General features: G+C 40.9%; 1 protein-coding gene across 2 annotated transcripts in view; it reads left to right on the top strand.

Annotated features, from left to right (window-relative positions):
* Nucleotides 1–27,825, top strand: part of DDX31 (DEAD-box helicase 31) — a 96,738-nt gene that overhangs the window by 16,500 nt on the left and 52,413 nt on the right. The window contains exons 7-14 of one of the 2 annotated variants that reach the window (XM_016190303.2): nucleotides 3,191–3,235; nucleotides 5,029–5,070; nucleotides 5,806–5,870; nucleotides 10,471–10,590; nucleotides 10,698–10,804; nucleotides 12,490–12,722; nucleotides 14,243–14,419; nucleotides 16,590–16,649. In XM_016190303.2, the coding sequence (XP_016045789.2) occupies nucleotides 3,191–3,235; nucleotides 5,029–5,070; nucleotides 5,806–5,870; nucleotides 10,471–10,590; nucleotides 10,698–10,804; nucleotides 12,490–12,722; nucleotides 14,243–14,419; nucleotides 16,590–16,649 (849 nt within the window). The remainder of the gene's footprint in view (nucleotides 1–3,190; nucleotides 3,236–5,028; nucleotides 5,071–5,805; nucleotides 5,871–10,470; nucleotides 10,591–10,697; nucleotides 10,805–12,489; nucleotides 12,723–14,242; nucleotides 14,420–16,589; nucleotides 16,650–27,825) is intronic. The other variant, XM_060200449.1, reaches the window with a different exon arrangement.

The raw sequence follows: 27,825 nt of genomic DNA, 5'->3' as shown, positions 1-27,825 counted from the left end.
TTTGAGCTGTGATTTTTTTTTCCTTTTCTTTTTTAACAAACATCACATCTATGCTTCTTCACTTCTACCCTGCAAGGAATTGATTTTTCTTTCTTCTTCTCTGTGTAGTAACACCTTTTGAAATGTCAGAATCTCCTAACGTCAGACTTCAGCACGGTGATTTCGTTGTACTAACATGTTTACTGTTCTTTGCTTAGGCTTCAGCACAGCCTCACAAAGTTGATGTGAAGTACAGATGACTGTAGTTTGAATTCCAAATCCTTTTCTCCTTGTGGGTAAATGTTTCCTATGCAAAACATGAAAAAGTCACACCTGTAATTGAATTAGCTGCTAAGCGCACACTGGCTTCTCTGCACTGCCTTTATTATGATTCATTTAGTGTCTGCGAGCACTTTCTATGTGCATAGCACCACTGACTTCAGCCCTTTATCAGATTACTTTGTATTCTTTTTAAATCATTGTTGTTATTGCTATTTTTAAAAATATATTTTATTTATTGGATAGAGACAGAAATCGAAAGAGAAGATAGGAAGAGAGAGAAAGAGAGACCAGCTCATAGCACTGCTGCACCACTCAAGAAGCATCCCCCATGTGGGTGGGACATAGGGGCTTAAACCAGGGTCCTTGTGCATGACAACATGTGCGCTCTACAAGGTACACCACCACCTGGCTATTATTGTTATTTTAGATAATGTACATGTTTGAAAATGTACAGAGTATGTAAATGAGGATGCTGGCTAGCTGAGTGGCAGAGCACAGGACTACATACATGTATGAGTTCCTGATTTCAGTCTTCAGCACCAAATGTACCAGCAGTTTCCCCGCTTCCCGTATGGCATAGTTCTCTCAGGACACTGTAATCCTTATCAGAGTTCTTATCTATCCTCACTCGAATAGTCTTTGCATATAAACAAAATAAGTATACACACTGTCCCTTCTTTTTTTTATATTTTTTTACCAGAGCACTGCTCATCTCTGGCATATGGTAGTGCAGGGGACTGAACCTGGGACTTCAGAGTCTCTTTGTATAACCACTATGCTGTCTACTCCTGCGCATTGTCCCTTCTTTAATTGAGGTTCTAGTCTTTTTTTTTTTTTTTCCCCTACTTCACCGCCTGTAAAGCGACGCCCCTGTGGGTGGGGAGCCAGGGGCTCAAACTGGGATCCTTAGGCCGGTCCTTGCGATTCGCGCCACGTGCTCTTAACCCGCTGCACTACCTCCCAACCCCCTGGAATTTACTTTTTTTTTAGTTTATTTAGTTATTCTCCTTTTTTGTGGCCCTTGTTTTTCTCATTGTTGTGGTTATTATTGTTGTTGTTATTGATGTTGTTGCCCAATAGGACAGAGAGAAATGCAGAAAGGAGGGGAAGACAGAGATGGGGACAGAAAGAATAGATACCTGCAGACCTGCTTCACCGCTTGTAAAGCGACCCTCTGCAGGTGGGGAGCCGGGAGCTCAAATGGTGATCCTTATGCCGGTCCTCAAGTTTCAGGCCATATGTGCTTAACCTGCTGCACTACAGCCCAACCCCAGAATTTACATTTTTGTTTGGTAGATTCTGTTAAAATAAAGGGTCTTACCAGTTTTTCTTCCCACCAACAGTGAGAGTTCTGTTTGTCTTTGCCCTCATCACCACTATATTAGCTGTTTGATTTTTGCCCATTTGACAGGGAAAGAATATTTATAGCTTTAGTTTGAATCTCTTTTATTTGCCTTGTTTATAAGTCAAGGAAATTGACCCTTTAAAAGTACAGCATAACCCCCCATCTTGCTATTTAAATCTTGATTTTGTTTAGGTGTTTTTTGTTTGTTTTTCATTTGAGGCCTCACACACATGATTCCACCATTCCCAGGTCCTTATTCATGTCCCAGGTAGAGAGACAGAAAGCACCCAGCTCCCCCAGTCCTGTGACACTCAGGTAATGCTGGGCCTCAGAATGGGCAGTGCTTAGGGCAGGTCAACTAAGTTGGTGAGCTCGCTCTCTGGCCCTTATATTTTAAATTTTTTACAATAAAATTTATCTTAAAAAAAATAAAGTTTATCTGTGAAATCTGCTAGAAAGAAAAACTGAATTACAATCCTATTTTTTTCCTAAAAGACTTTTTGAATAATCTTTCTTTGTCCTACTAATATAAAATGCCCTTTATTTTGTCTTCTGATTTTTTTTGTATATATTTGATTCTATTCTAAACTCTGCTATTCTTGTTTATTTACTTTTCATATGAACTTTGAAATCAGTTTGATTATAGTTATATGTGCATATGCATATATGCATCTTTGGAGCTTTTTTGTTAGGAATGTATTTTCTTATGGACTGATATAGAAATAGTTTGTTTATTATAATATCTGATATCCCTAGCCAAGAACAGAATGTATCTTTCCACTTGCGCACATTTTGTTTTATGCCATAAAAGTTTGGCCCTGTAACTTTTGCACAATTTAAAAAAATTTTTTTAAAGAGAGACACCTACAGACCTGCTTCACTGCCTGTGAAGCGACTCCCCTGCAGGTGGGGAGCCGGGGGCTTGAACCGGGATCCTTACACTGGTCCTTGTGCTTTGCACCACGTGGGCTTAACCCACTGTGCCACTGCCCGACTCCCCACAATTTTTTTTTTAATTGAGATTATTCTTATACCTTTTTTCTTGCTATTTTTTTATTGTTGCTACTATAAGTGTGATTTCCCCCTTCCTTTGTAATTTTCTAATTTTGTGTTACAAAAAATTTTTAAATATTAATTTTGTATTCAGCTACTTGACTTGGCCAAATATCAAATGCTGCCGTTTTTTAGTAGATTTTCTTATTTATTTATTTATTATTGGATAGAGACAGAGAGAAATTGCGGGGAAGGGCAGATAGAGAGGGAGAGAGACACCTGCAGCCCTGCTTCACCACTCGTGAAGCTTCCCCCCTGCAGGTGGGGACCAGGGGCTGGAACCTGGGTCCTTGCACACTGTAATATGTGTGCTTAACCAACTCTGGACCCTCGCTGGTCTATTTATACATAATTTTCTGCAGTCTGATTGCATGAGGCAGAACATCTAGAATGTTCCACAGTGAGAGTGGTGGGCATTCCTGTCTCCTTGCTTAGTGGGGCCACTTCTGGAAGGAACCTTTAAATTCTATCTAGAAGCCTGTGTTTTTCATTTATCTAACTTGTGTCACTGCTTTACTTCCATGTTCACAGCGAAGTGATGGTCCATATGCACTGGTGCTTGTACCAACAAGAGAGGTAAGTGCTTTTGAGTTAAGTTTTAAGCAGGTACTTTTGGTGATATCTTGTAGAATTAAAGGTGATTTCTACCGTTCAAACTACAGCATCCTTTTCTTTGTTGATGAACTGTTCTGCTTCCTATCAAAAAGAATTCCAAAATAACATTGAAAATCTGACATTAAACATGGAAAAGCTTTTCCCTTTTTCCTATTTCTGTCTTTTTAAAAAGAGTTAAAATGGGGCTGGTTGGTGGCACACTGATAGAGTGTACAAGCTCCCTTGTGTGAGGACCTGGGTTCCTGCCGTTGGTCCACCTCCAAGGAGGAAACTTCATGAACGGTGGAGCAGGCTACTCTTTCTCTCTCCCCCTCCCAGTGTTCTATTTCTAGCATAACTAAAAGGAAAACAAATACTAAAGCTTTAAAATTTTTAAAAGGAATTAAAATAATTAGATTTTATACTTTTGGGGGTTAAAACTTAATATGCACATTAATGAAGTCATTAAATGAATTGTTTTGAGAAACAGCTGTAGCAGTATTTTTGTTACTAGAAGTAGTTTCTTGATATCTTCGTTCTTGGTGGAAATTTCTTACATTTGATTTTTTTTTTCATTTCCCCATAAAGAAGCAATTTCAGATTTGGGTGTCTACCATCTATATCAAGTGCTAATTCCTTTCAGAGAATTGATCATAGAGATGGAGAGTTCAACTCAATCTTTTATGTAGCCTGTAGCGCGCTACTCAGCTTTCACCAACGAATAAACAGCACGGAAGCTATTAAATTTTTGCAGCAGCAAACTTGCTACTTCCCTAGGATGCTGCATGAATACTAACCATGTGGCAACTATATGTACACATATATACCCGCTTAGATGCCAGGTTTATGCAGTGGGGAGTTAATGTTTTCAATCTTCATTAATTTTTTTTTTTTTTTTTACTTCATCTGGTTATCACAGTTTTATGGTTTTGGTTGTTGAATTTTCCCTTTAATCAGATGCAGCCTCTCTCTCTCTCTCTCTCTCTCTCTCTCTCTCATCCTTCTCTACCTTGTCATGTTCTTGGGATACAGTCACATCACCTTTAAAGCAAAGTTTCCTAAGGTGAACCTGTTGCTTCACTGCATTGATTCCCCCCCCCCCCTATGCATTTTCTTCCTTTTCCTAAAGTGCCTAATGCCTGTGGACTTTGCTTCGTTTTCCTCCATCTTTGTACACCATACTTACACTTTTCTGTGTGGCACTGTGGGAATTTGAACCAGCAGAGGGAGCACAAAACACTATCTTTGTATACATTCAAGAAATAGATGTGATGTTTCTACCCACATTCCCTAAACTGACAGACTTCAGAATCAGTCTGAGAACACGGTGCATTTTTTTTTAATTTTTAAAAATATTTTATTTTATTTATTTATTCCCTTTTGTTGCCCTTGTTGTTTTATTGTTGTAGTTATTATTGTTGTTGTCGTCATTGTTGGATAGGACAGAGAGAAATGGAGAGAGGAGGGGAAGACAGAGAGGAGGAGAGAAAGATAGACACCTGCAGACCTGCTTCACTGCTTGTGAAGCGACTCCCCTGCAGGTGGGGAGCCGGGGTCCTTGTGCTTTGTGCCACCTGCGCTTAACCCGCTGCGCTGCAGCCTGACTCCCGCATTTTTTTAACAGATTCTGTGTATACAGTTTTTTTCTCACTCCTAATTCTTAATTTGAAGTCCTATTTGGATGCTAAGTTCCTTGCTTTTTCTAAATAAACAAATGATTATTAAAGGGAAAGAGGGTCATGCTCATTCATAATCTGTAACTTTAATATTTACAGCTGGCTCTCCAAAGCTTTGATACTGTCCAGAAACTACTCAAGGTAAGGCAAGCCATGAGTTCAGCTTTATATTTTTTTCCATGACTTTTCAGTGAAAAAGAAATATATCATAGTCTTGTCTTTATTTTAAAAGTGCTAGGAATTACTCTGATTTCCCTGTATCCTGAGTGCCCCTTTTCTCCCCAGGGACCGTCTTACTAACTGCCGATTTCTAGCTAAGCTAAATTATTCTTGTTTCCCAGTGCTCGCTGTTCTCTAATCTGTTCATCATAGTCACTAGCTATATACATACGGAGACTCACAGGCACAACCTTAAGATGATCGAGTGGAAAGCAGCTTATGTTACAAGTAAGGCTCATTTAAGAAAGAAAAGAGGAAATAGATCAAAGTCCACCAATCTTTCAAATTAGATATAAAAATTGATATGCCCTTTCTCTTACTAGGGGCATGGAATATAGGGAAATGTTTTGCATGGTCTTTATTTAACAAAAATAGAAAAAAGAAACTTACTGAAATAGGACTTCAATTCAGGCTCCACGAGAAAAGGAAGAGAAGCTACTTGGATGATTTAAAGCGCTCACATTTCCCTCTCACTATGGTAGTAGCTAGTTACTGCTGAAGGTGACCAGTGCCTAGGAAATGTGTCTGTACAGTAACACCAGATACTGAAAAACCTGCACCATGTGTTATGTCTCAACTAATAGAAATTTAGAATTAGTCTCTGTGATTTCCACCAAGGCAGTTTTACAGTGATTTTGGTCTGCTGTCTCTCTGTAGCCATTTACCTGGATTGTTCCTGGAGTATTAATGGGAGGAGAGAAGAGAAAATCAGAAAAAGCCAGGTAAGGGGAGGTTTCTTTGCTATTAATTGCCTTTTGAATCTGCCTATTATTTCCTATTCAATAAAACCTGGTCCTTTTAAGTCTGGAGAGAGTCCTTTCTCAGACTGTGCTTCCTAGTCCCAGTACATTGGGACAGATTGAGTCAGTGGGGTGCAGTCACCTCTAGACGGTGCTAATTTTAAAAAATGGTGGAATCAATGATGACCCTACTAGGGGTTTCCTGCTGACTTAGCCAGCTTACCGTCTTAACTATCAGTACAATGCAATTGCCCTTGTAGGTATGCATCCCCTTCGTACCTCCTTTTTGTGTATATATTAAGTTTAGGGTACTATTTGGTTTTATACAAACAAAATCATATGCTTAAGTAATAGTTGGTACCTTGCTTTTTATACCCAAATACACTAATTCCTAACTCCTTTAAAAATGGATGTGTCAGCAGAAAATTGTTAGAACAGGTAAATTCCAAATAGTCTATTTGCTTTTAAGAAAATACTGCCATTATTGTATAGCTTAATGTTTAGTAGTAACACAAACTGTCTGCACAGTCTGTAACCAGGTAGTAAAAACTAAACATAAAAAAGGAATTGGTTAGGATGTTTCTGTCAGTAATAATAGCATAGACATGGCGTAACAGTATGGAGTTCTATTTTCCTTTCATATTTAAGAAACCCAAAAGTGACCTATCCAGGGCTGGTTTGGCTCTCCCGTGTCAGGACCCAGGCTTAATTTATTTTTTTTTACACTATCAGAAAATAAGGGAGGTTTCATTTTCAGAGTTACCTCATAGTTGTATAGTTGTTAGAACTCCAGGCGTTACATCTATAGTTACCTATGAACAGGAACAAAGGGCAGGGGTAGGCCGTGGCGCATCTGGTTAAGCACACATAGTACTATGTGCAAGTACCCAGATTTGAGCCTCCGCTCCCCACCTGCAGTGAAGACTCTTCATAAGTGGTGAAGCAAGTCTGCAGGTATTTTTCTTCCTTTCTTCCTTTCTTTCTTTCTTTTCCCCCTATTGGGGGGATTAATGGTTTACAGTCAACGGTAAAATACAGTAGTTTGTACAGGTGTGTTTTCTTTTTTTTTCTTTATTGGGGATTAATGATTTACAGTTGACAATAAAATACAATCGTTTGTACATGTGTAAGATTTCCCAGTCTTCCATGTAACAATTCAACCCCCACTAGGTCCTCTGCCATCATGTTTCAGGACCTGAGCCCTCCCCCCATCCCAGATTCCTTTACATTGAGTGCATTGAATCTTTTATTTTTCCTTCCTCTGACTCCTTGTTTGTAAACAGAAATGATATAGATTTATGTATATTGTGTTGTAACTTAACTTAAAAGGGGCTTCGGGCAGCACTTAAAGGATTCACAGCTGGGAGCTGAGAACAGGTTTAAACGTAGAGGCTTTATTTGGGTAAACCGGATAAAAGACAAACATTTATCTAGGTGCTGCAAATAAGCAGCTTTATTTAAGATAAAGCAAAAGAGAGGTTTGTAAGAGTAGTACAAAAGTATGGGACAGTGGTTGGGGAGATGGTGCAGTAGATGAAGCATTGGATTCTCAACCATGAGACCCTGAGTTCAATTGCTGGCAGCATATGTTCCAGAGTGATAACTGGTTCTTTCTCTTTCCACCTTTTTCATGAATAAATAAATAAAAAAATTTTTTTTTAAAGTATGGGACAGATATTTTAGATACACAACATAAGCAGTTATCAGAGGTTAAGAGTGTGCTAGGTCCATGGTCCGGGAGGTGGTGTAGTGGATAAAGCGTTGGGCTCTCAAGCATGAGGTCCTGAGTTCGATCTCTGGTAGCACAGGTACCAGAGTGATGCCGGGTTCTTTCTCTCTCTCCTATATTTCTCATTAATAAATAAATAAAATCTTCTAAAAAATAAAGAAACAAATCATTAAAAAAAAGAGAGAGAGAGAGAGAGAGAGATCCATGAAGTCTATGTATAGTTATCACAAGTTTAGTCCCATAAGATAAACAATTATCAGCTGAAGTATAGGTTGCTGGCTAGCAGAGTCACACGTGTTTAGTTCCCAGGAGAAGTACCCATGGTGGATACCTGGATCACCTCTGCCGAGATGCTTCTGACCAGGAGAAGAAGCAGCAGCCAGAGAGACTGGACTTCTGGCTGGCTGTCCTTTTTTTTTTTTTTTTTTTCTTTATTGGGGGTTAATGTTTTATATTCAAAAGTAAATACAGTAATTTGTACATAACATTTCTCAGTTTTCCACATAATAATACAATCCCCACTAGGTCCTCTGTCATCCTTTTTGGACAGTACTCTCCAGGGTCTTTTACTTTGGTGTAATACACAAACTCCAGTTCAGGTTCTACTTGCGTTTTCTCTTCTGATCTTGTTTTTCAACTTTTGCCTGAGAATGAGATCATCCCAAAGTCATCCTTCTCTCTCTGACTTATTTCACTTAACATGATTTCTTCAAGCTTCATCCAAGATCGACTGAAAATGGTGAAGTCACCATTTTTAATAGCTGTGTATATATACCACAACTTGCTCAGCTACTCATCTGTTGTTGGACACCTAGGTTGCTTCCAGGTTTTGGCTATTACAAATTGTGCTGCTATAAACATAAGTATACACGGATCTTTTTAGATGGGTGTGTTGGGTTCCTTAGGATATATCCCCAGGAGAGGAATCGCAGGGTCATAGGGTAGGTCTATTTCTAGCCTTCTGAGAGTTCTCCAGACTGTTCTCCAGAGGTTGGACCAATTGACATTCCCACCAGCAGTGCAGGAGGGTTCCTTTGACCCCACAACCTCTCCAGCATTTGTTGCTGTTACCTTTTCTGATGTATGACATTCTCACAGAAGTGAAGTGGTATCTCATTGTTGTCTTTATTTGCATTTCTCTGACAATCAAAGACTTGGGACATTTTTTCATATGTTTCTCAGCCTTTTGGATCTCATCTGTGGTGAATATTCTGTCCATGTCCTCTCCCCATTTTTGGATGGGGTTATTTGTTGTCTTGTTGTTGAGTTTGGCAGGCTCTTTATATATTTTGGTTATTAGCCTCTTATCTGATGTATGGCATGTAAAGATCTTCTCCCATTCTGTGAGGGGTCTCTTGGTTTCTACCCAAACCAAAAGACCCCTTTCGCTGTGCAGAAGCTTTTTTAAAAATATTTTTTAAAATATTTATTTATTCCCTTTTGTTGCCCTTTTTATTGTAGTTACTATTGTTGTTATTGATGTCGTCATTGTTGGATAGGACAGAGAGAAATGGAGAGAGGAGGGGAAGACAGAGAGGGAGAGAAAGATAGACACCTGCAGACCTGCTTCACCGCTTGTGCAGCGGCTCCTCTGCAGGTGGGGAGCCAGGGGCTCGAACTGGGATCCTTGCTGGTCTCTGTGCTTTGCACCACGTGCGCTTTTCCTACTGCGCTACCGCCCGGCTCCCATGCAGAAGCTTTTTAATTTGATGTAGTTCCATAGGTTTATACTTGCTTTCGACTTCTTTGTAATTGTATTCGTTTCATTGAAGATGTCTTTAAAATTTATGCGGAAAAGAGTTCTGCCACAGGTGTGTCTGTTTTCTATCTCCCCCTCCTCTCTCAATTTCTCTCTGTCCTATTGAATAAAATAGAAGAAAGGAAAAAATGGCTGCCAGGAGTGGTGGATTCCTAGTGCCACACAAAGCCCCAGTGATAATCCTGGAGGCAAAAAATAAATAAATAAATATAATCACACCTCCTTCCATTAAAGGTACTTGTAAAATCTGTATATTCCCTTTATTCATTTATTCTGCAGCTAAAACATAGGCACATGGCTATACTTAGCTGCAGGAGAACCTGAAAAATATGGTCTGTTAAAAACTGGAGACTTTGGAGCACTGGCAGCAGACACATATTGTACATACATGCCCTGGATTTGATCCTCCATACTATGAAGACATAAGAGGGAAACAAGTAGAACATCATAAATGGCTAGTGGTACTCTCACCTCTCAAAACTAAACTGTGAAGGTGATAATTATGTTCTAGGACTAAAGAAATTAGATTTACTCTACTAGCCTATAGGGCAAAACTTGATGCATTGTATGGACATTACGAAAAGGATTCAGTATTAGGAATAACATTCTGACTATAGAGCGTACTGACGTGGAGTAATTCATTCCAGTAGGAAGTTCTATAGCACAAAAACCTTCAAAGAACAAGTTAGATGATAATCTTATCTGACATGTTCTAGAAAGAATCTATGGATTGTATCATGATAATTGAATTATGTTAACATTCCTTTCAAAGTTAAAGGTTTATGATTTTAGCTACTTCAGATCTTGATTTGTGGTGGGGGGATCAGATTCAGAGTACATACACTGCCACTACTATTGAGCTCCCTCCCCAGCCCGGTAACGTCAGACCTTAAGTATTACTTTCTGTAAGAAACTTTAGAAGAAAATTAAAACTCACATTTCTTTTTGTGTCCACTGGTCTTTGTGTTTGTTGGGATTTTGAACTGTGATACATTGACACCAGATGAAACTGTCTCCTTTGACTTTCTCCTGTGTTTTCTATCAATGCAGTCCCATTTGATTTACTTCCTTTTGTAATATATGATTTTAAACAGACTCCGCAAAGGAATAAATATCCTTATTTCAACTCCTGGACGTTTGGTGGATCACATAAAGTCCACAAAGAACATCCATTTTAGTCGGATACAGTGGCTGATTCTGGATGAAGCCGACAGGTGAGCCTTGTCCAGAAAGCTCCTGTCTTCCTTGAAGCTTCTATATTCCCTTAGTATATATTGATTTTTAAGTTGTAGTCTAAACATTCCCCTTCTTGAAACCACAGAATCTTGGATTTGGGTTTTGAAAAGGATCTCACAGTGATACTCAATGCTGTAAATGCTGAATGCCAGAAACGACAAAATGTCTTGCTGTCTGCAACACTTACAGAAGGTAAGTGAAAAGGTAATTTTTGCTCTTAATGTAGAGGAAGGGCCTGCGTGTAAGGTCCCAGCAGAGGTTCCTAATTTGGGGAGGTTCAGGGGTGGAGTGGGACGATACCCCTAGAGAACTGGTTTTTCAGACTCTATGTCCTACATTCCTGGTCTCCTAAAGACCCTGCTTTATCTTAAGGGCATGGGGAGAAGAAGAAAAGGTAGGTCGCAGACATGAAGCAACAGTGAGGAGAAAAGAGAAAGGCTGTGGTTTCCAGAGTTTTTTATTGACGTGGTGACCCATTGCGAGCAGGCCCTGTCCTGAAGGTGACCTCTTCTTCACATGCACATTTTAATGTCATCACTGCCTTTCTCCTAAAGAGAGAATGAATTTTCAAAAAACTGTAAGCTCGTTTCTAGCTTTCCACCCTTGAGAAATGGACACTGGTAGCTGTTTTTGTTAGCTAGGAAGAAACACCGAAGCTGGAATAGCAGCATTGCTCCCCCAGAACCACCACTCAACTGAGCAGCCGCGTAGCTGTGTGTGCTGTGCATGCGCTCAACTAGGTGTGCCACCACCTGACCCCCATGCCAGCATTTCTAAATGTCTAGTATTGGTCAGACCAAACGGACCTAATGGAAGACCAAAGGGACACTAATAATGTCTGCCCACCACCCCTAGTGCTACGGTCAAGAATACATTCCAGGGTTCTGAAGGGCTGCAAGCCTTCTCAGACCTTTACTGGGTTAACACGCACCCAGGCATCTCCAAGGGGAGGGGGTGACGTGGCATTTCCCAAACATTGTGAGCACTTTACATAGATTATCTTTTACAATCAATGTTTATTTAGATGGCACTTTGAGAACCACTGACAAGTCACATGAACGGCCTCTTATGTGAATACACCATAATGCAGCAGTCGAACCAGCAACCAGACATAAGAACACAGAAGCTATGCTGCTGCTCAGTTGAGGATTCATTGTGAGTGGTGGTTCTGGGGGAGCAATGCTGCTATTCCAGCTTCGGTGTTTCTTCCCAGCTAACAAAAACAGCTACCAGTGTCCATTTCTCAAGGGTGGAAAGCTAGAAACGAGCTTACAGTTTTTTGAAAATTCATTCTCTCTTTAGGAGAAAGGCAGTGATGACATTAAAATATGCATGTGAAGAAGAGGTCACCTTCAGGACAGGGCCTGCTCGCAATGGGTCACCACGTCAATAAAAAACTCTGGAAACCACAGCCTTTCTCTTTTCTCCTCACTGTTGCTTCACCTAGTGCGCACATGGGGGTCAGGTGGTGGCACACCTGTTGTGCGCAAGGACTCAGGTTCAAGTCCTTTGTCCCCACCTGCAGGGGGAAAGCTTCATGAGTGGTGAAGCAGGGCTGCAGGTGTCTCTCTGTCCTTCTCCCTCTCTACTTCCCCTTACCCCCTCAATTTCTCTCTGTCTCTATCTGATAGTAAGTAAGTAAAATATTAAAAAAGGAGAAGAAAGAAAGAAAGAAATGCTGGCATGGATGTGTCATTAGGCTACAGGAAGACTTTGGTGGATCTGCCCCAGGTGGGCAGTAGACAAATTCAGTGCTGGCACTTGGTGATCCCCAGGAAGACTGGCTTAACCTGGGAAAGTGATGCGTGGGTCTGCATACTTGACCAGTGGCATAGTACATTCTTAACTGTTTTGTGTTTTCTCTTTTTTTTCCCAAGGTGTAGCACGGCTAGCTGATATCAGTTTGCACAACCCAGTCAATATTTCTGTCCTGGATGAATGTCATAATCAATCTAACCCAAAGGGCAAAGGGGTTATGGAAGCTTTTCCACATACTAATAATGAGATGGATGGCTTTGCCATACCAGAGAGCCTCGAGCAGTATGTGACACTGGTTCCCAGCAAGCTGAGGCTTGTCTCCCTGGCAGCCTTCATCTTGCAGAAATGCCAGGTAGGGACATGTACTCAGCCCTGCTTGATCCCAGAAGAATGGCCTGTTTAGCTCATGCCAGGCATTGATAGTAATGCATACACACACACACACAATGTATTTCAACTTAACTGTGTATGTGTGAGTGTAAATCATGTGGATACATTCTCAGTTGTTTTTAAGATTATGATAAAGAATCAGGTTAGTGAAAATCATCATGCTCTACTTGGCATCTGCCATAAATATCTTTACTAGGACTGATTTTGGGAACTTACGGTGGAAGGTGTGAACACAAATTTAAGGGTGCTTGTTTGTTTTTCCTATTTTTATAGGACAGATAAATTGAGAGGGGAGGGGGATATAGAGAGGGGGCGAGAAAGATAGACATCTGCAGCCATGCTTCACCGCTTATGAAGCGACCCCCCCCCCCCCCCCCCGCAGGTGGGAGTCGGAGGCTCCAACCCAGGTCCTTGCATACAGTAAAGTGCTCTCAACCAGGTCCCAAACCAGGTCCCAAACCAGGTCCCAAACCAACTGGGTCCACAACCCAGTCCCAAATTTAGGATCATTAAGAAACTTGTTATTTATGTTTTTACTAGATTAATGTGGCAGCTTGTTCTGGCATACAGGAAAAGTGTAGGTAGAAGGACTTGGGAATGAAGCATCAAGATTTCCTGTGCATAGAGTCTCAGCCAGGTTGCATGTGTGTGGCGAGACCTGCATGAATTATAGGGACAGAACTGAGGTATAGCTTTATTCAAAAGTAGATTTCTTCATTTCAAATAGGAAAAGCAGCTATTTTCCTTCCCCATATTCTTTTTTCAGTTTTTTTTTTTAAAATTATTTATCAGATAGAGACAGCCAGAATTGAGAGGAAGGGGGAGATAGAAAGGGAGAGAAGGCACCTGCAACCCTGCTTCACCACTCGTGAAGCTTACCCCTTGCAGGTGGGGACTGGGGGCTTGATCCCGGATCCTTGCACATTATAATGTGTGCACTTAACCTGTGCGCTGCCACCTGCCCCCCCCCCCTTAGTCTTTGTTGGTGGAGGATCAGTGCTGTTTTTGTTTTCAAGATCAGATAAGGGGGTGGAAGTAGATAGCATAATGGCTATGCAAACAGACTGTGATGCCTAAGGCTCCATCAAGTCCCAGCTTCAATCGGCCCCACCATCACAAGCCAGAGCTAAACAGTGCTCTAGTTTAAAAAAAAAAAAAAAAAAAAGACCAGTTAAGTCTGAACATGTTCAATATGTAGACTTGTGGTTTTTAAACAATTCAGGTGGTTCCACAACAGAGCACATACCTTACATGCAGGAGGCCCAGGTTTGGTCACTGTCATAGCATAAAATTAAAAAGTGATTCTCTGTCTTTTACAATAAACATGAATAAATACTAATGATAATAATAAGTTTAAAACCATTTGTCAGCCATGTCTCCAAGTTGGGACCCGCATGATTATTTATCTTATGGGAATATTCTTTCTAGTGTCACTTAGTCTCAAAACTGCGGTTCTGTGTTTTCTCCTTTTCTATCATGTAGTTTGAAGAAGACCAGAAGATGATTGTCTTTTTCTCCAGTTGTGAGTTGGTGGAGTTCCACTACAACCTCTTCATCCAGACCCTGCTGAGCGTCTCAGTGACCCCAGCCCCAGGGCAGTTACCATCTGCCTGCACAAGATTAAAATTCCTACGGCTGCACGGCAACATGGAGCAGGAGGTAAGCACTGCATCTCTCTCTACCCATGAGTGGAAGCAGCAAACTTGAGGAGTTCTGGTGAAGTTGAACTTGTCCTCTGGGGTCAGTTCTGGCTTCCCACTCAGGCCTCAGAGCTGGTAAAAATTAGCCTTGGTTGGGTGACCCATCCCACTGGAACTGAAGGGGATCCACACTGCTGCAAGGAGTAGACAAGGGAAGTCTATTGTTCCTGTTTGCTTAGCTCTGGGAGCTGTTCTCTTCCACCTGAGAGAGCTCACAGGCCCGATTTGGCCTGAGCCTACCTCAGCCAGCTGTTAAGGCAACAGAGTACCACTAAGTAGCTGGCACCAGGGAAGGGTTTTGCCTTTTTAGTACCCAGTGTGTAATTAGGGCTTGATGTCTTCAAATTAAGAGCATTAATGGAGCTAAATCGTGGATCCCATATGGTACTGCTGAGCATGACTGCTGTCATTGTCAACAAGATACAGCGCTTTCTCTTTTAATATTTTGGCTAGGAGAGGAGACTGTATTAAAGAAGCTTCAAGTCTGTCTTGACTTGAATACGGTTTTCGTTCAGGAAGAACCTGTTTAGGTACTGAGCTGCATAGCATTCCACCACTCATAACGAGACTATGCATTTAAGGGGTCTGGAGGAGTGGATAATGAGATAATCTCACTGGAATTTTGAAGAGAAGGATGAATAGGAACTTGAAAATAGGATCCATCTTGTCCTAGAAGAGAGGTTACCAGGCAGCTTAGAAAAAAATAGAAGGTACAAAAGAAAACCAGAAATTGGAATGAGATTTGATTAGAACTAGTTATAATAACTATAACGTTTTTGAGCTATAGGGGATGTTAAAGTTTATCAAATCCCACTCCCTCCTCTTTCTTTGTTTTTGTTTTTTTAGTCACAGGGGCTTCGCTGCTCCATGATGACTTTCTCAGACAGAGAGAGATGGGGAGGAAAAGGCACCACAACCTTGGAGCTCTTATTAATGGGGTGGGGGTCAGCTCAAATATGAGTCATGAGTACGGCAGGTAAGTTATTTTGCTGGCCTACTTTTTCTTTTATTTTTTTTTTCTCTTTCTTTTTGTTACTGGGGTTATTACTGGGGCTCAGTGCCTATACTACTCTACCTCTTAAGTGGCTTTTTTTTTTTTCTTTTTCTTTTTTTTTTCTTTACTTTCTCTCTTATAGCTAAAGAGTAAAAGAGGGAGGAGAGAAATTAAAAAAAAAAAAAAAAACTGAAAAGAGGAAAGACAATTTTCTCCTGCTCATGAAGCTTAGCCCTTGCAGGTGCTCCCATGTGGCGACCTGCGACTGGAACCTGTGCTTAGTAATTTGTTTGCTCTACTGGGGAAGCCTCTTGCTTGCCCCTCCACCCCGCTCCCCCCCACACACACTTTTTAACGGTTAATGGAGACTCAGAAGAGGGAACATTCTCAAGGTCACTTAAAGACACATTATGTTGGGGCCAGGTGGTGGTGCACCTGGTTGAGTGCATATGTTACTGTGTGCAAGGACCCTGGTTCAAGAACCCAGTCCCCACCTGTAAGAGGAAAGCTGATGAAGCAGTGGTGTCTCTCTATCTTTCCCCTTATCTCGCCCTTCCTCTCAATTTCTGGCTGTCTCTATCCAATAACTAAAGATTAAAAAAATAAAATTAAAAGGACACATTATGTTCACAAGGTTATATTGAATTTCTTGAATAGTTCACCCATTGTGGACCATATATATATATGTATGTATGTATGTATGTATGTATGTATGTAAATTCTTGGGTTTTACCTTCAGTTGAGTTTGTTACTTTTGTATCTTGGGTTTGGTTATTTCTGACTAGAACATTTCTTACTTAGCTTTACCTGTTGGTGGTACCAGGGATTAAACTTCATAGTTCTTGCATGCAAGTCCTGTGCATTACTGCTGTTCTATCTTCCCAGACATGTGGCATTAATTCACTGAAATATATGGGCCTCAGCACTGCTGTGTAGCTATTGTCTGAGTTTACTCCTGCAGGTACAGCATCTTATTAGAAGAGGTAAAGAATTTATTTCTTCCTCTTGCCTGGCAAAACGTTTCTGTGACTAAAAATAGTTCTAGCAGGAGTAAATTGGGAGAGTGATAGGAATCTAAGCCTGCATTGCTGGAACTGATCTCAGTGTTCATAGGCTCTCTTTTTCCTTGTTGTAGGAAAGAACAGCTGTGTTTCAAGAGTTTTCACATTCCAAAATAGGCATCCTTCTCTGTACGGTATGTATCATTCTGTATTTCCTGTGATGGTTAAAAATTTCTGCAGTGGTGGTTGCAATTTTTCGTCTTTCAGCAATCTGCTACAAGACTAGCTCTGCAGTGAGCAGCCCAGGCCTCTTGGTGACTGGTCTCTTTGCATATCAGGTTTGTTCCCTGCCTATGCCACAGATAACCAGCTGCCACCATTCAGAAGACTTGGCGATTTGCTCACTAATAGTGACAGCTGTTGGTCTGAAAACGTGTGAATCTCGGCGATTTCTAGCCACCAAAAACCTGTAAATTACAACTATCGAGAGTAATTAGAGCTGAGAAAGTCTTTCCACAGAAAAATCATATTGTTTGCTTCCGCTCTTCTTTTCTTAGAGGAAAAGAGATGCATTTGGACATATTTCCTTGACTTGTCTAAAACTCTCATTTGCCCTATAGTTTTCAGGGCCAGTTAATCTGGCCTCAATCTTTTTCATTTTAGACAGCTCTGCCTCCACCACAACACTGACCTTTTTAATGCACATCTCTTATGCTCTTTTGAGATTGAAAACTCACACCTTCTGTATCCTCCTCTGGGGATTCACTTCACCATAGTTGTTGCTTACCCTCAAGATTAAAATGCTCGCCCTGTTTGTGCAATCCTAGATAATGTGACTTAATCCTCAACTGGCTATTTGAGAAATCCCTATATATGCAGTGATGAATTTTCACTATAAATTTAGTCAGTCCAGTAAACAAGGGCTGGATAGAATCAAAGGCATACAGGTATTTGAATAATTATCTAGGCCTCATTTAATGCAACTATTTTTAAGGCACTCTTGTTCCATATTCAATTTTTTAAAATTTTTTATTATCTTTAGTTATTTTTTAAAATTTATTTATTTATTTATTCCCTTTTGTTGCCCTTGTTGTTTTATTGTTGTAATTATTGTTGATATCACCATTGTTGAATAGGACAGAGAAATGGAGAGAGGAGGGGAAGACAGAGGGGGAGAGAAAGATAGACACCTGCAGACCTGCTTCACCGCCTGTGAAGCGACTCCCCTGCAGGTGGGGAGCCGGGGGTTCGAACCCGGATCCTGATGCCGGTCCTTGAGCTTAGCACCACCTGCGCTTAACCCGCTGCGCTACAGCCCGACTCCCTTTATTTAGTTATTGAACAGAGACAGTTAGAAATTGAGAGGGAAGGGAGGGATAGAGAGAGTGAGAGACAGAGAGACACCTACAGCACTACTTCACCACTTGTGAAGCTTCCCACCTGCAGGTGGGGACCATGGGCTCAAACCTGGGTGCTTGCGCATTATAACGTATGTCAACCAGGTGCGCCACCATCCTACCTCCTATATTCAGTTTTAAAGGTTATAGAGATGGTTTTCTTCCTAAATTTAGAGTGTATGAGTGAGTGAGTATAGCTTTGATCTTCTTGTATATGTGGATATCTGGTCACCTACTCATCATAGTACTAATAGCACTGAGATCTGAGAATGGCCTCTACTGAATGTTTACCCCTTTAAGAGATCTCAGTCTGACCAAGGGACCCTTCTCTTTGGTGATGCCTCTCTAGAAGTCAGATACTGGTGTTTACTCTAAAATAACCTTTAAATGAAGATGTGTCCAGATAAGCTACTTGGTGAAGTTTGTCAAGAACCATGATCATGTTTAGTAATTCTTTTGGAGCCTCACCCCTTTGTGTCCCCTCTGTTCCTTTGTCCCTCTTTGCTTTCAGCTCTTCAGATAAACTAGCTCTTCCTCTTGTGTCACTCTCTCTTTTTTTTTTTTTTTTTTTACCTTGGTGCATGCATTCCCTTTGCCTGGATGTTCCCACTGAGGTGATAACCCTAACTAGAGCTCAGTTTCAGTTTCATATTTTCCAGAGACAGAACCCCCAGAATTCCAGTTCTTTCCTGTTAGGCTTTTCCATTGTGTCCTATGTTACTTGATAGTACTCTTCACTCCTGAACCAGGTCTTCCCAAACAAGCTCATGAGAATAAGGACTGTTTTGTTTGTACTTCCATTCACTGCCATAGAGCAGGTACAAATCGGACACCCAGTACTTGTAGGTTGGATAGGTAAATGCACTCAAGAAAAATAATACTGACAACCACCAATCTTTTTCTAAAGACTGAGTGAGACTGAGATTTGTGTAGTGGCTCAGTGGGAATACATTAATTTTCCATAGTTAGTGTCGTCGACGTAGTAAATGTTATAGGTTGTATTGAATCAGAAGTTAGTAGGCACCTTTGTGCTGAAGTTTGGGCTAAGATCAGGACAAAACATTCTATCTTTAATCTTCAAAGTACTGAATTTCAGTTGATATAACTAGGCAGAGCACCATTAATTTGGCAGAGCAGAGTACCCCCACTGACCCCATGCTGACCCCAGAAGCCACATGGAAAGCAAACTCTCACTTGTCCCCAATCTGATTTCTCAGTGATCTTTTAGTGCATAGTCATCTTCCTGTCCAGCTCATTTTCAGTTGACCTGTCCTCTGCAATGCTCTGCAGTGAGGGTGACTAGAGAAGAGTTGGGTATGGGGTTCTTTGCTTCCCATTTCTCAGCCAGGAACCAAGAATGTTTCCTGTGATGAGGAGTTCTTTATTCACTCTCCCAGTGTTCCTTCTTCCTCTGCCACATTTGTTTGCTCTATGCTGACACTTTGGCATCTGACAACTGTGGGGACATAGGGGATACTGTAATAGATCATGCTGGGTTGGGAGAAGTTGGCACTCTGGGTGCTTTAAGCAGCCTGTTGCTTGCCAGGCTCTCTGAGTACTCTCCAGAAACCTCCTTTGTGTTAATGAGGAACCAGGGCCATCTCAGGACAAAGCAGATGGAGGTCTGGCTTCTTTTGATAAGAGGAATCATGCTGTTAATTCTTGAGGAGAGAGGTGTGCTCCTTTTACACTAAACCCTTTGTTGTTTTGATTTATCATCAGAAATTTTTTTTTAATATTTATTTATTCCTTTTGTTGTCCTTGGTTGTTTTATTGTTGTTGATGATGTCATTGTTAGGACAGAGAAATGGAGAGAGGAGGGGAAGACAGAGGGGGGAGAGAAAGACAGACACCTGCAGACCTGCTTCACCGCTTGTGAAGCGACAACCCTGCAGGTGGGGACCCAGGGGCTCGAACCCAGAAAATCTTATAACAGGAGAAGACGGAATGTTGCATGAAAAGTTGGAAATTGGGGCTGGGAAGTAGCACACCCAGTTAAGCATACATAGCACTGTGTTCAGAGGACCTGGGTTCAAGCCCCCACTCCCCACCTGCAGAGGGAAGCAGGTCTGCAGGTGTCTTTCTCACTCTCTATTTCCTCCTCCTCTCTCAATTTCTGTCTGTCCTATTGAATGTAAAAAAAAGGGGGGGGGGGCTTCTGGGAGCAATGGATTCATAGTGCTACCACAGAGCCAAAGTGATAACCCTGGTAGCAATAAAAAAAAAATTTTTTTTAAGTTGAAAACTGAGATATAACCACACAAAGCTCACAATTATGCTTTCCTTTTTGTTAGAAAATTCCTCCTCCCACCCTATTTTCCTCCCTTTCCTCTATCTTTTTCTCTATGTGTGTTCTCTTTCATCTCGATTATAAACATCTACATGACTTTTCATACTGTGGGTCTAAGTAAATGTGTAGTTTGGTGAGATGCCATTTAAAGGACAGTTGGGCAGGAGAGACCAGTTTGTGAAAGAGAGGTGATACAGTAGATAAAGTGTTGGACTCTCAAGCTGGAGGTCCTAAATTGATCACCCACAGTGCAAGTGCTCTGGTTTTCTCTCCCCACTCTTTGTCTCATAAATAAGTTCATGAATTTTGATAGGAGGAGGAGAAGGAGAAAGACAAGAGGAAAAAGAGACACTGACCAGTGGAATAGAATTGAGAGCCCAGAAGTAAGCCCCCACACCTACAGACATCTAATCTTTAACAGAGGTGCCCAGACTATTGAATGGGGAAAGGAGAGTCTCTTCAACAAGTGGTATTGGAAAAACGGGGTCGAAACATGCAGAAGAATGAAACTGAACCACTGTATTTCACTAAACACAAAAATAAATTCCAAATGGATCAAGGACTTGGATGTTAGACCAGAAACTATCAAATACTTAGAGGAAAATGTTGGCAGAACTCTTTCCTGTATAAATTTTTTTAAATAGACAGTTTTATTATTATTTTGTTTATTTATTAATGAGAAAGAGCCAGTCATCACTATGGTATATGTGCTGCCCGGTACTGAACTCAGGACCTCATACTTGAGAGTCTAGTACTTTATCCACTGTGCCATCTCCTGGGCTGCACATATAAATTTTATTTATTTATTTTTTATGTTTTTTTAATTTTGAGATTAATTTATTTTCCGTTTTGTTGCCCTTGTTTTTTTTTTTAATTGTTGTTGTAGTTATTGTTGTTATTGATGTAGTCTTTGTTAAATAGGACAAAGAGAAATGGAGAGAGGAAGGGAAGACAGAGAGGGGGAGAGAAAGACACCTGCAGACCTACTTCACTGCCTTTAAAGTGACTCCCCTGCAAGTGGGGAGCTGGAAGCTCAAATCAGGATCCTTACGCTGGTCCTTGCACTTTACGCCATGTGCGCTTAATCCGCTGCGCTACCGCCCAACTCCCTACCCATATAAATTTTAAAGGCATCTTCAATGCTATGGATCCAGTTCCAAAGAAGACTAAATAAAAAAATAAACCAGTGAGACTACATCAAATTAAAAAGCTTCTGCACATCAAAAGATACTATCACCCAAAGAGACCTCTTACAGAATGGGAGATCTTTACATGCCATACATCAGACAAGAAGCTAATAACCAAAATATATAAAGAGCTCACCAAACTCAGCAATGACAAAAAAATAATCCCATCCAAAACTGGGGAGAGGATATGAACAGAATATTCACAACAGAAGAAATTTAAAAGGCCAACAAACATGAGAAAATGCTCCAAGTCATTGGTTGTCAGAGAAATGCAAATAAAGACAACAATGAGATACCACTTCACTCCTGTGAGAATGTCATACATCAGAAAAAGCAGCAGCAACAAATGCTGGGGAGGTTGTGGGTTCAAAGGATCCCTCCTGCACTGCTGGTAGAAATGCCAAGTGGTCCAACCTGTAGAGAGCAGTCTGGAGAACTCTCAGAAGGCTAGAAGTGGACCTACCCTATGACCCTGCAATTCCTATCCTGGGGATGTATCCTAAGGAACCCAACACACCCATCCAAAAAGGTGTGTGTATACCTATATTCATAGCAGCACAATTTGTAATAGCCAAAATCTGGAAGCAGTCCAGGTGTCCAAGAACAGATGAGTGGCTGAGCAAATTGTGGTATATATGCACAGTGGAATACTGCTCAGCTATTAAAAATGGTAAATTCACCTTCTTTACCCCATCTTGGATAGAGCTTGAAGGAATCATGTTAAGTGAGATAAGTGAGAAAGAGAAGGATGAGCATGGAATGATCTCATAGAAGTTGAAAAACAAGAACAGAAGGGAAAACACAAAGCAGAACTTGGACTGGAGTTGGTGTATTGCACCAAAGTAAAAGACTGTGAGGTTGGGGGGAGGGCTCAGGTCCTGGAATATCATGGCAGAAGAGGACATAGTGGGGGTTGAATTGTTATGTGGAAAACTGAGAAATATTATGCAGATACAAACTATTGTATTTTATTGTCGACTGGACACTATTAATCCCCCAATAAAGAAATTTTTAAAAGAAAGATAAGTATACTTGAAATGAAACTTCATGTCCTTATAAAATTATCTAAGAAATAAACCTAGGGATTAGCAGGAAGAAGTCCTGTGAAAGTTCAAAGCCAGGAATCAGGCGGTATCGAAGTGGGTTAAGCACCGGTGGCGCAAAGCACAACAAGGACCAGCGTAAGGATCCCAGTTCGAGCCCCCAGCTCCCCACCTGCAGGGGAGTCGCTTCACAGGAGGTAAAGCAGGTCCGCAGGTATCTTTCTCTCCCCCTCTCTGTCTTACTTTTTTGTCATCACCTGGGCATGATTGCTCTGGGCTGATTTTTATATATAAAAATATATATAAAGAATATATATATAATTGGAGAGAGGAAATATATATATATCTCCTCTCTCCAATTCTCTCTGTCCTATCCAACAACGACGACATCAACAACAATAACTACAACAATAAAAAACAAGGGCAACAAAAAAAGGGAATAAATAAGTAAATAGTAAATAAATTAAAAAAAGAAAGTTCAAAGCTCACTTTTCCCAATGGAAATAAGAAATCAAAGGAATCACATGAAAGATGGGACTATCCATAAAACATTTACTCCTGCTTTTAGAGAATTCATTCTAAGACAAAGGAAGGGAACATTTTTTAAGACCGTTGTTATGGTGATAAGTTAAGAAATTCCATTGAATGACTTAGAAATGGTATTTCCAGACTATCTCTGGTTTGAATACTGCATGAGATTTTTCTGTTGGTATGTAGCACTCCCTAATTGTCCCTGGGTAAGTGGACTAGAGTAACCTTTTTCCCTTGCAATAAGAAGCCTTTTCAGCTCTGCCTCAGTCTACTGGCTGATTATTCACTGAAATATGTGCTGGTTGTCCAGCACACTTTCTTTTTCAGAAGATACCTGAATCACCTGTGCTGCTTTCCTCCTCTCTCTCTCTCTCCTTTCCTGAAGCATACTGTTATGTCTGTGCTGTTCTTAATTTCCTCTCCTCCTGGGGAATTTCCACTGTGCCAAGAGGCTAGGAGACAAAGGAGATGAGGCTGTAAAGAAGCAGAGGAATATCAGCTCGCCATCCAAAATAAATGTAGACTTTCCGGCTTTTCTCTGGGGTTTGCTTTTTAGGTAAAGTTTTTCTTTTCCACTTTATTTCCTTCGTGTTAATGGCAAGATCACTGGAGATTGTTGGCTGTTTACTCAGTTATGCTAACTCATGTTGCCAGTTTTTTGGCGGCTCCAGCCAAGATCTCTCGCCTCTGACAGCTTCTGCACTCTCTCTTTCCTCCTCTGATTACGCAGCCCAATCTGTCACCCAGACAACGGGGGCCTGTACCCTGCTGATGGCTTTCCACACACGGCAATAATGACTTTTGGCAGGCCGGGAAGGCGGCAGAGGCGAATTTGCTGTGTCCCTTGCTCAGAGAGCCGGCAGGCCCCCCACTCCCTGTTAGTAAAAGCACTTTGTGAGGTTCTTGGGTAAATAAATGAGTCATTTTAATCCAACTGACAGGCTGGCACCTGAGCAAGCTGCCTTCCATCTGTACTCCTTGGTCTCATGGAGGCAGCCAATTGTCAAACCCAGGCTTCAAGGCCTCACCACTGAATGTCTTTCAGAACTGACTTTAGCAATTCTTTTGCCCTAATTAGGTGAGAGGAATACAGTTGGGCTAGCTATAAGTACTTACAGCGGACAGAGACTTGAAGCCTCTGCTGAGTCTTCGGCAGGTCACAATTTCCCATTGATCTGGTTCGGCTGGCCAGTAGCATTCCTGTAAAAGGAAGCAAACTGGCTTTTCTTTGGTCCTGTCCAGGTGGAGTGAAAGAGATGTTAGGGGACAAGGGAGTGAAATGATTTCTCGCATCACTGCTGAACATCATGCCAACTCATAATTCATTAAGAAATGTAATACTCAGGTTTTTAAATCCTCAAAATACTTACCATGTATATTTCCTGTGCTCTTCACAAACTCCTGAGATACTGAGTGAATTTTACAGATACGTAAATGGAGGCTTGTAGAGCTAGGCTGTTGTGCCATGATGTGCAGTCTCTAAAGTGATATTGAAGCCCAGTTCTCTCTGTTCCTAGACCAAGAAAACTATTCTGCTCTCCCCTGTAGTACCCTAGGCTGAGAATAGGAATGCAGGGCTGGGGAGGCAGCATAATGGTGCTGCCAAAGATTTCTGTTCTTCAGGCTCTGAGGTCTGAGGTCCCAGGTCCAGTCCCTAGCACCACCATCAGCCAGTGCCAAGCAGTGCTCCAGTCCCTGTATATATATATATATATATATATATATATATATATATATATATATATACATATATACATATATATATTTTTTTTTTACTCTTTCATTAAAATAAGTGAATATAAAAGGAGAAAGAGAAGGGAAGGAAGGAATAAAAAAATGACTGGACTGTGTCTGAGAGAAGTTAACTATTGATTAGATTTCTCCCACCCCAACATAAAGAGTAGTGTGGAATGGGAAGACTGTTTCAGCCAGTTGTCCTGATCTAAATCACCCAAGATTGGGAATAGCACCTGGAATAATCCTAAGGGGAGGCTGCTGGCATTCTTCCTCACTCACTGGTTCAGTGTGTTTGTACTCTGTGGGTTTCATGAATGGCATATTGCTATTTTAGAGTTTGATCTGTTTTTTCTTGGTTATATTTACTAAACTGATGAGCATGAAATTTTTTACAACGCCTGTCTATAAAGCTCAGGTAACCTACTGTCTACAGGTATCTCCCTCTGCAAAGAACTTAAATAAAATAAATCAGTTCTTAACAAGAGCTTAGCAGATTTAAGAAACCGTCAGTTTCTCTAAAAGACATCAACTGGGGTTAGTGTAGAAAGCAGTCCCTGCTCTCCCTTAGATAGATAATACTCTGAATTGCATTCTCAAAGCTATCAGTTCTGGAATGACAGCCATCAGCTTTCAGGACATGTGGGGACTGTCCGGAAACACTTTATGGGTGATTGAAACACTTTTCATACATTAAACTTCTGTTTAACACTTAATGTGGTAAAACCACCATGTAAAAGAAGCCACTAGAGTTAAGTATGAATTGGGTGAGGCCGAGAAGCCTGACCTCCCCTTTCCTTCGTGGTCCTAGTAGCAGAAGATGATAACACTGGTTTCCTCCTTTCTTGCCTCAGATCTGGGGGACACAAGAAAACATTGCTTTATCATGCTTTGTTGTGAAGAAACTCTGTATAACATCATAGTTTTTTTTTAAAAAAAAATACATGTATAAGTCAAATCCTTAGTGATATGGGAGCCAAGCGGTGACCCACCAGGGTAAGTGCACGTAGTACAAAGTGCAATGACCAGTGCAAGGATCCTGGCTTGAACCTCTGGTTCCCCACCTGCAGGGGAGTCTCTTCAAAAGCAGTGAAACTGGTCTGCGGGTATCTCTCCTCATCCCTCTCTACCTTCCCCTCCCCTCTCAATTTCTCTCTACTATTCCAATAAAACAGGAAAAAATGGCTGACAGGAGAAGTGGATTTGTAGTGCAAGTACCGAGCTCCTGAGATAACCCTAGATGCAAAAATAAATAGGGGGTCAGGCAGTAGCGCACTGATTAAGCGCACATAGTGCGAAGTGCAAGGATCCTGGTTCGAGCCTCTGGGCTCCCCACCTAAAGGGGGTCACTTAATCGGTAAAGCAGGTCTGCAGGTGTCTATCTTTCTCTCCCCCTCTGTCTTCCCCTCCTCTCTCAGTTTTTTTCTGTCCTATCTAGCAACAGCAACAGCAGTAATAACAACAACAATGGCAAAAGATGGCTGCCAGGAGCAGTGGATTCGAAGTGCAGTCACCGAGCCCCAGAGATAACCCTGGAGGCAAAAAAAAATAATAATAAATAAATAAATAAATCCTTAGTGATGCTTAAAGTAAGGGAAGAGGTTAGAGAGCTGTTCTTTCGAGAGCAGTGTTATTAAATGGAAGAAAAGGATGATAAATATAGGAAGTCATCTTTTGCATCTATTCAGGTAGTAATAGGACAAGCATCTGTTAATGCATACAAGCAGAGTTAATAGATGCTAAAGCCACTGGGCAAAAGGGTTTGGGGAGCCATCAAAGTTCCACTTCTGGATTCTTTTTAAGGGACCTTCATACTGAAGAGGATTGATGGATGCTACTCAAGTTATTAAACATAGTCTCTCTGGTACAGGAGAGATTGCCCTGGCTTGGCCAGGAGGGACCACCGTGAAGCATCTACCATTCTGCCCCACCTGATTCTAACCAGTAGGAAGCAGAAAAGTCCAGATTCTATCTCATAGGCATCAGAGAACTAAACGAGTCAAGTATAGGGCAAGCATATTGTATTTGTCAGTTAAAGCTAGAGTGATAAAATGAGATTAGGATGCATGATCTATGATTCAGTTCTGAATTAAGAAAGATAAACAACTATAAAAAATTAATTTTCAGTATAGCTGGAGAAATTTGAATATGAACTGATTACTACAAAATAATGTTATTACATTTTTAGGTGGAATGATGGGTGTTGTGACTGTGTAAAAGAATGTGCTTATGGGAGTCGGGCAGTAGTGCAGCGGTTTAAGCACACATGACGCAAAGCGCAAGGACCAGCATAAGGATCCCGGTTTGAGCCCCCGGCTCCCCACCTACAGGGGAGTCACTTCACAAGCGGTGAAGCGGGTCTGCAGGTGTCTGTCTTTCTCTCCCCCTCTCTGTCTTCCCTTCCTCTCCCCATTTCTGTCTGTCCTAACAATAATGACATCAATAACAACAACAATAACTACAACAACAGTAAAAAAAAAAAAGGGCAATAAAAAGGAAAATAAGTAAATAAATATAAAAAAGAGAATATGCTTATATGCTAGAGTATCTAGGGGTAAAATATAATGATGTCTGCAAGTTTGCTTTCATATAACTCAAAAAAACTTGAGAAAGAGAAACATGTCCCAAAGATTAGCATTTGATAATTTGGCTGTTTTATAGGTACTCAAACCCAGTCTTTCTGGGGATTTTATTTTTTCTAACTAAAAATCTGAGTGGAATTATATAAACTCATTGTTAGAAATAAATAAATAAATAAACAAACAAATATCACAGGAAAATACAAAGAGAAAAGTAAAAATTGCTCCAAATCTTCATATACAGAGATAATCACAACTGACAGTTTGGGTAAACTACCTCCCAGGAATTGATATACTGAGTTGGTTTATCTATCCACTTATTCATTTATTTAATGTCTTTGGCCCCCCCCCCCCCTTTCTGGAGATTTCTTTGTTAGAAGATCATTTGTCCAGTAGCATAATCCACCTTTTAACTAGTTGTGTCCCTGTGGTGATGTTTAACGTGTTCTTTTCTCCCTGTATTTCCTATCCATTAGTAGTTAGGTCTAGACACTGGATTAGGTTCAGGTTCTATGGTTTTGTTTGGGGGATCAAGTTATATGCCATACTTTGAACTTGCTGTTTCATGAAACCTCTTCATCTTGTTAATTATGTCAAAATATTTTCCTG

This window comes from Erinaceus europaeus, chromosome 10 (assembly GCF_950295315.1).
Source record: "Erinaceus europaeus chromosome 10, mEriEur2.1, whole genome shotgun sequence".
Taxonomy (NCBI): Eukaryota; Metazoa; Chordata; class Mammalia; order Eulipotyphla; family Erinaceidae; genus Erinaceus; species Erinaceus europaeus.
The sequence above is the reverse complement of the archived record's forward strand: the minus strand, read 5'-3'. Positions and strand labels throughout refer to the sequence as shown.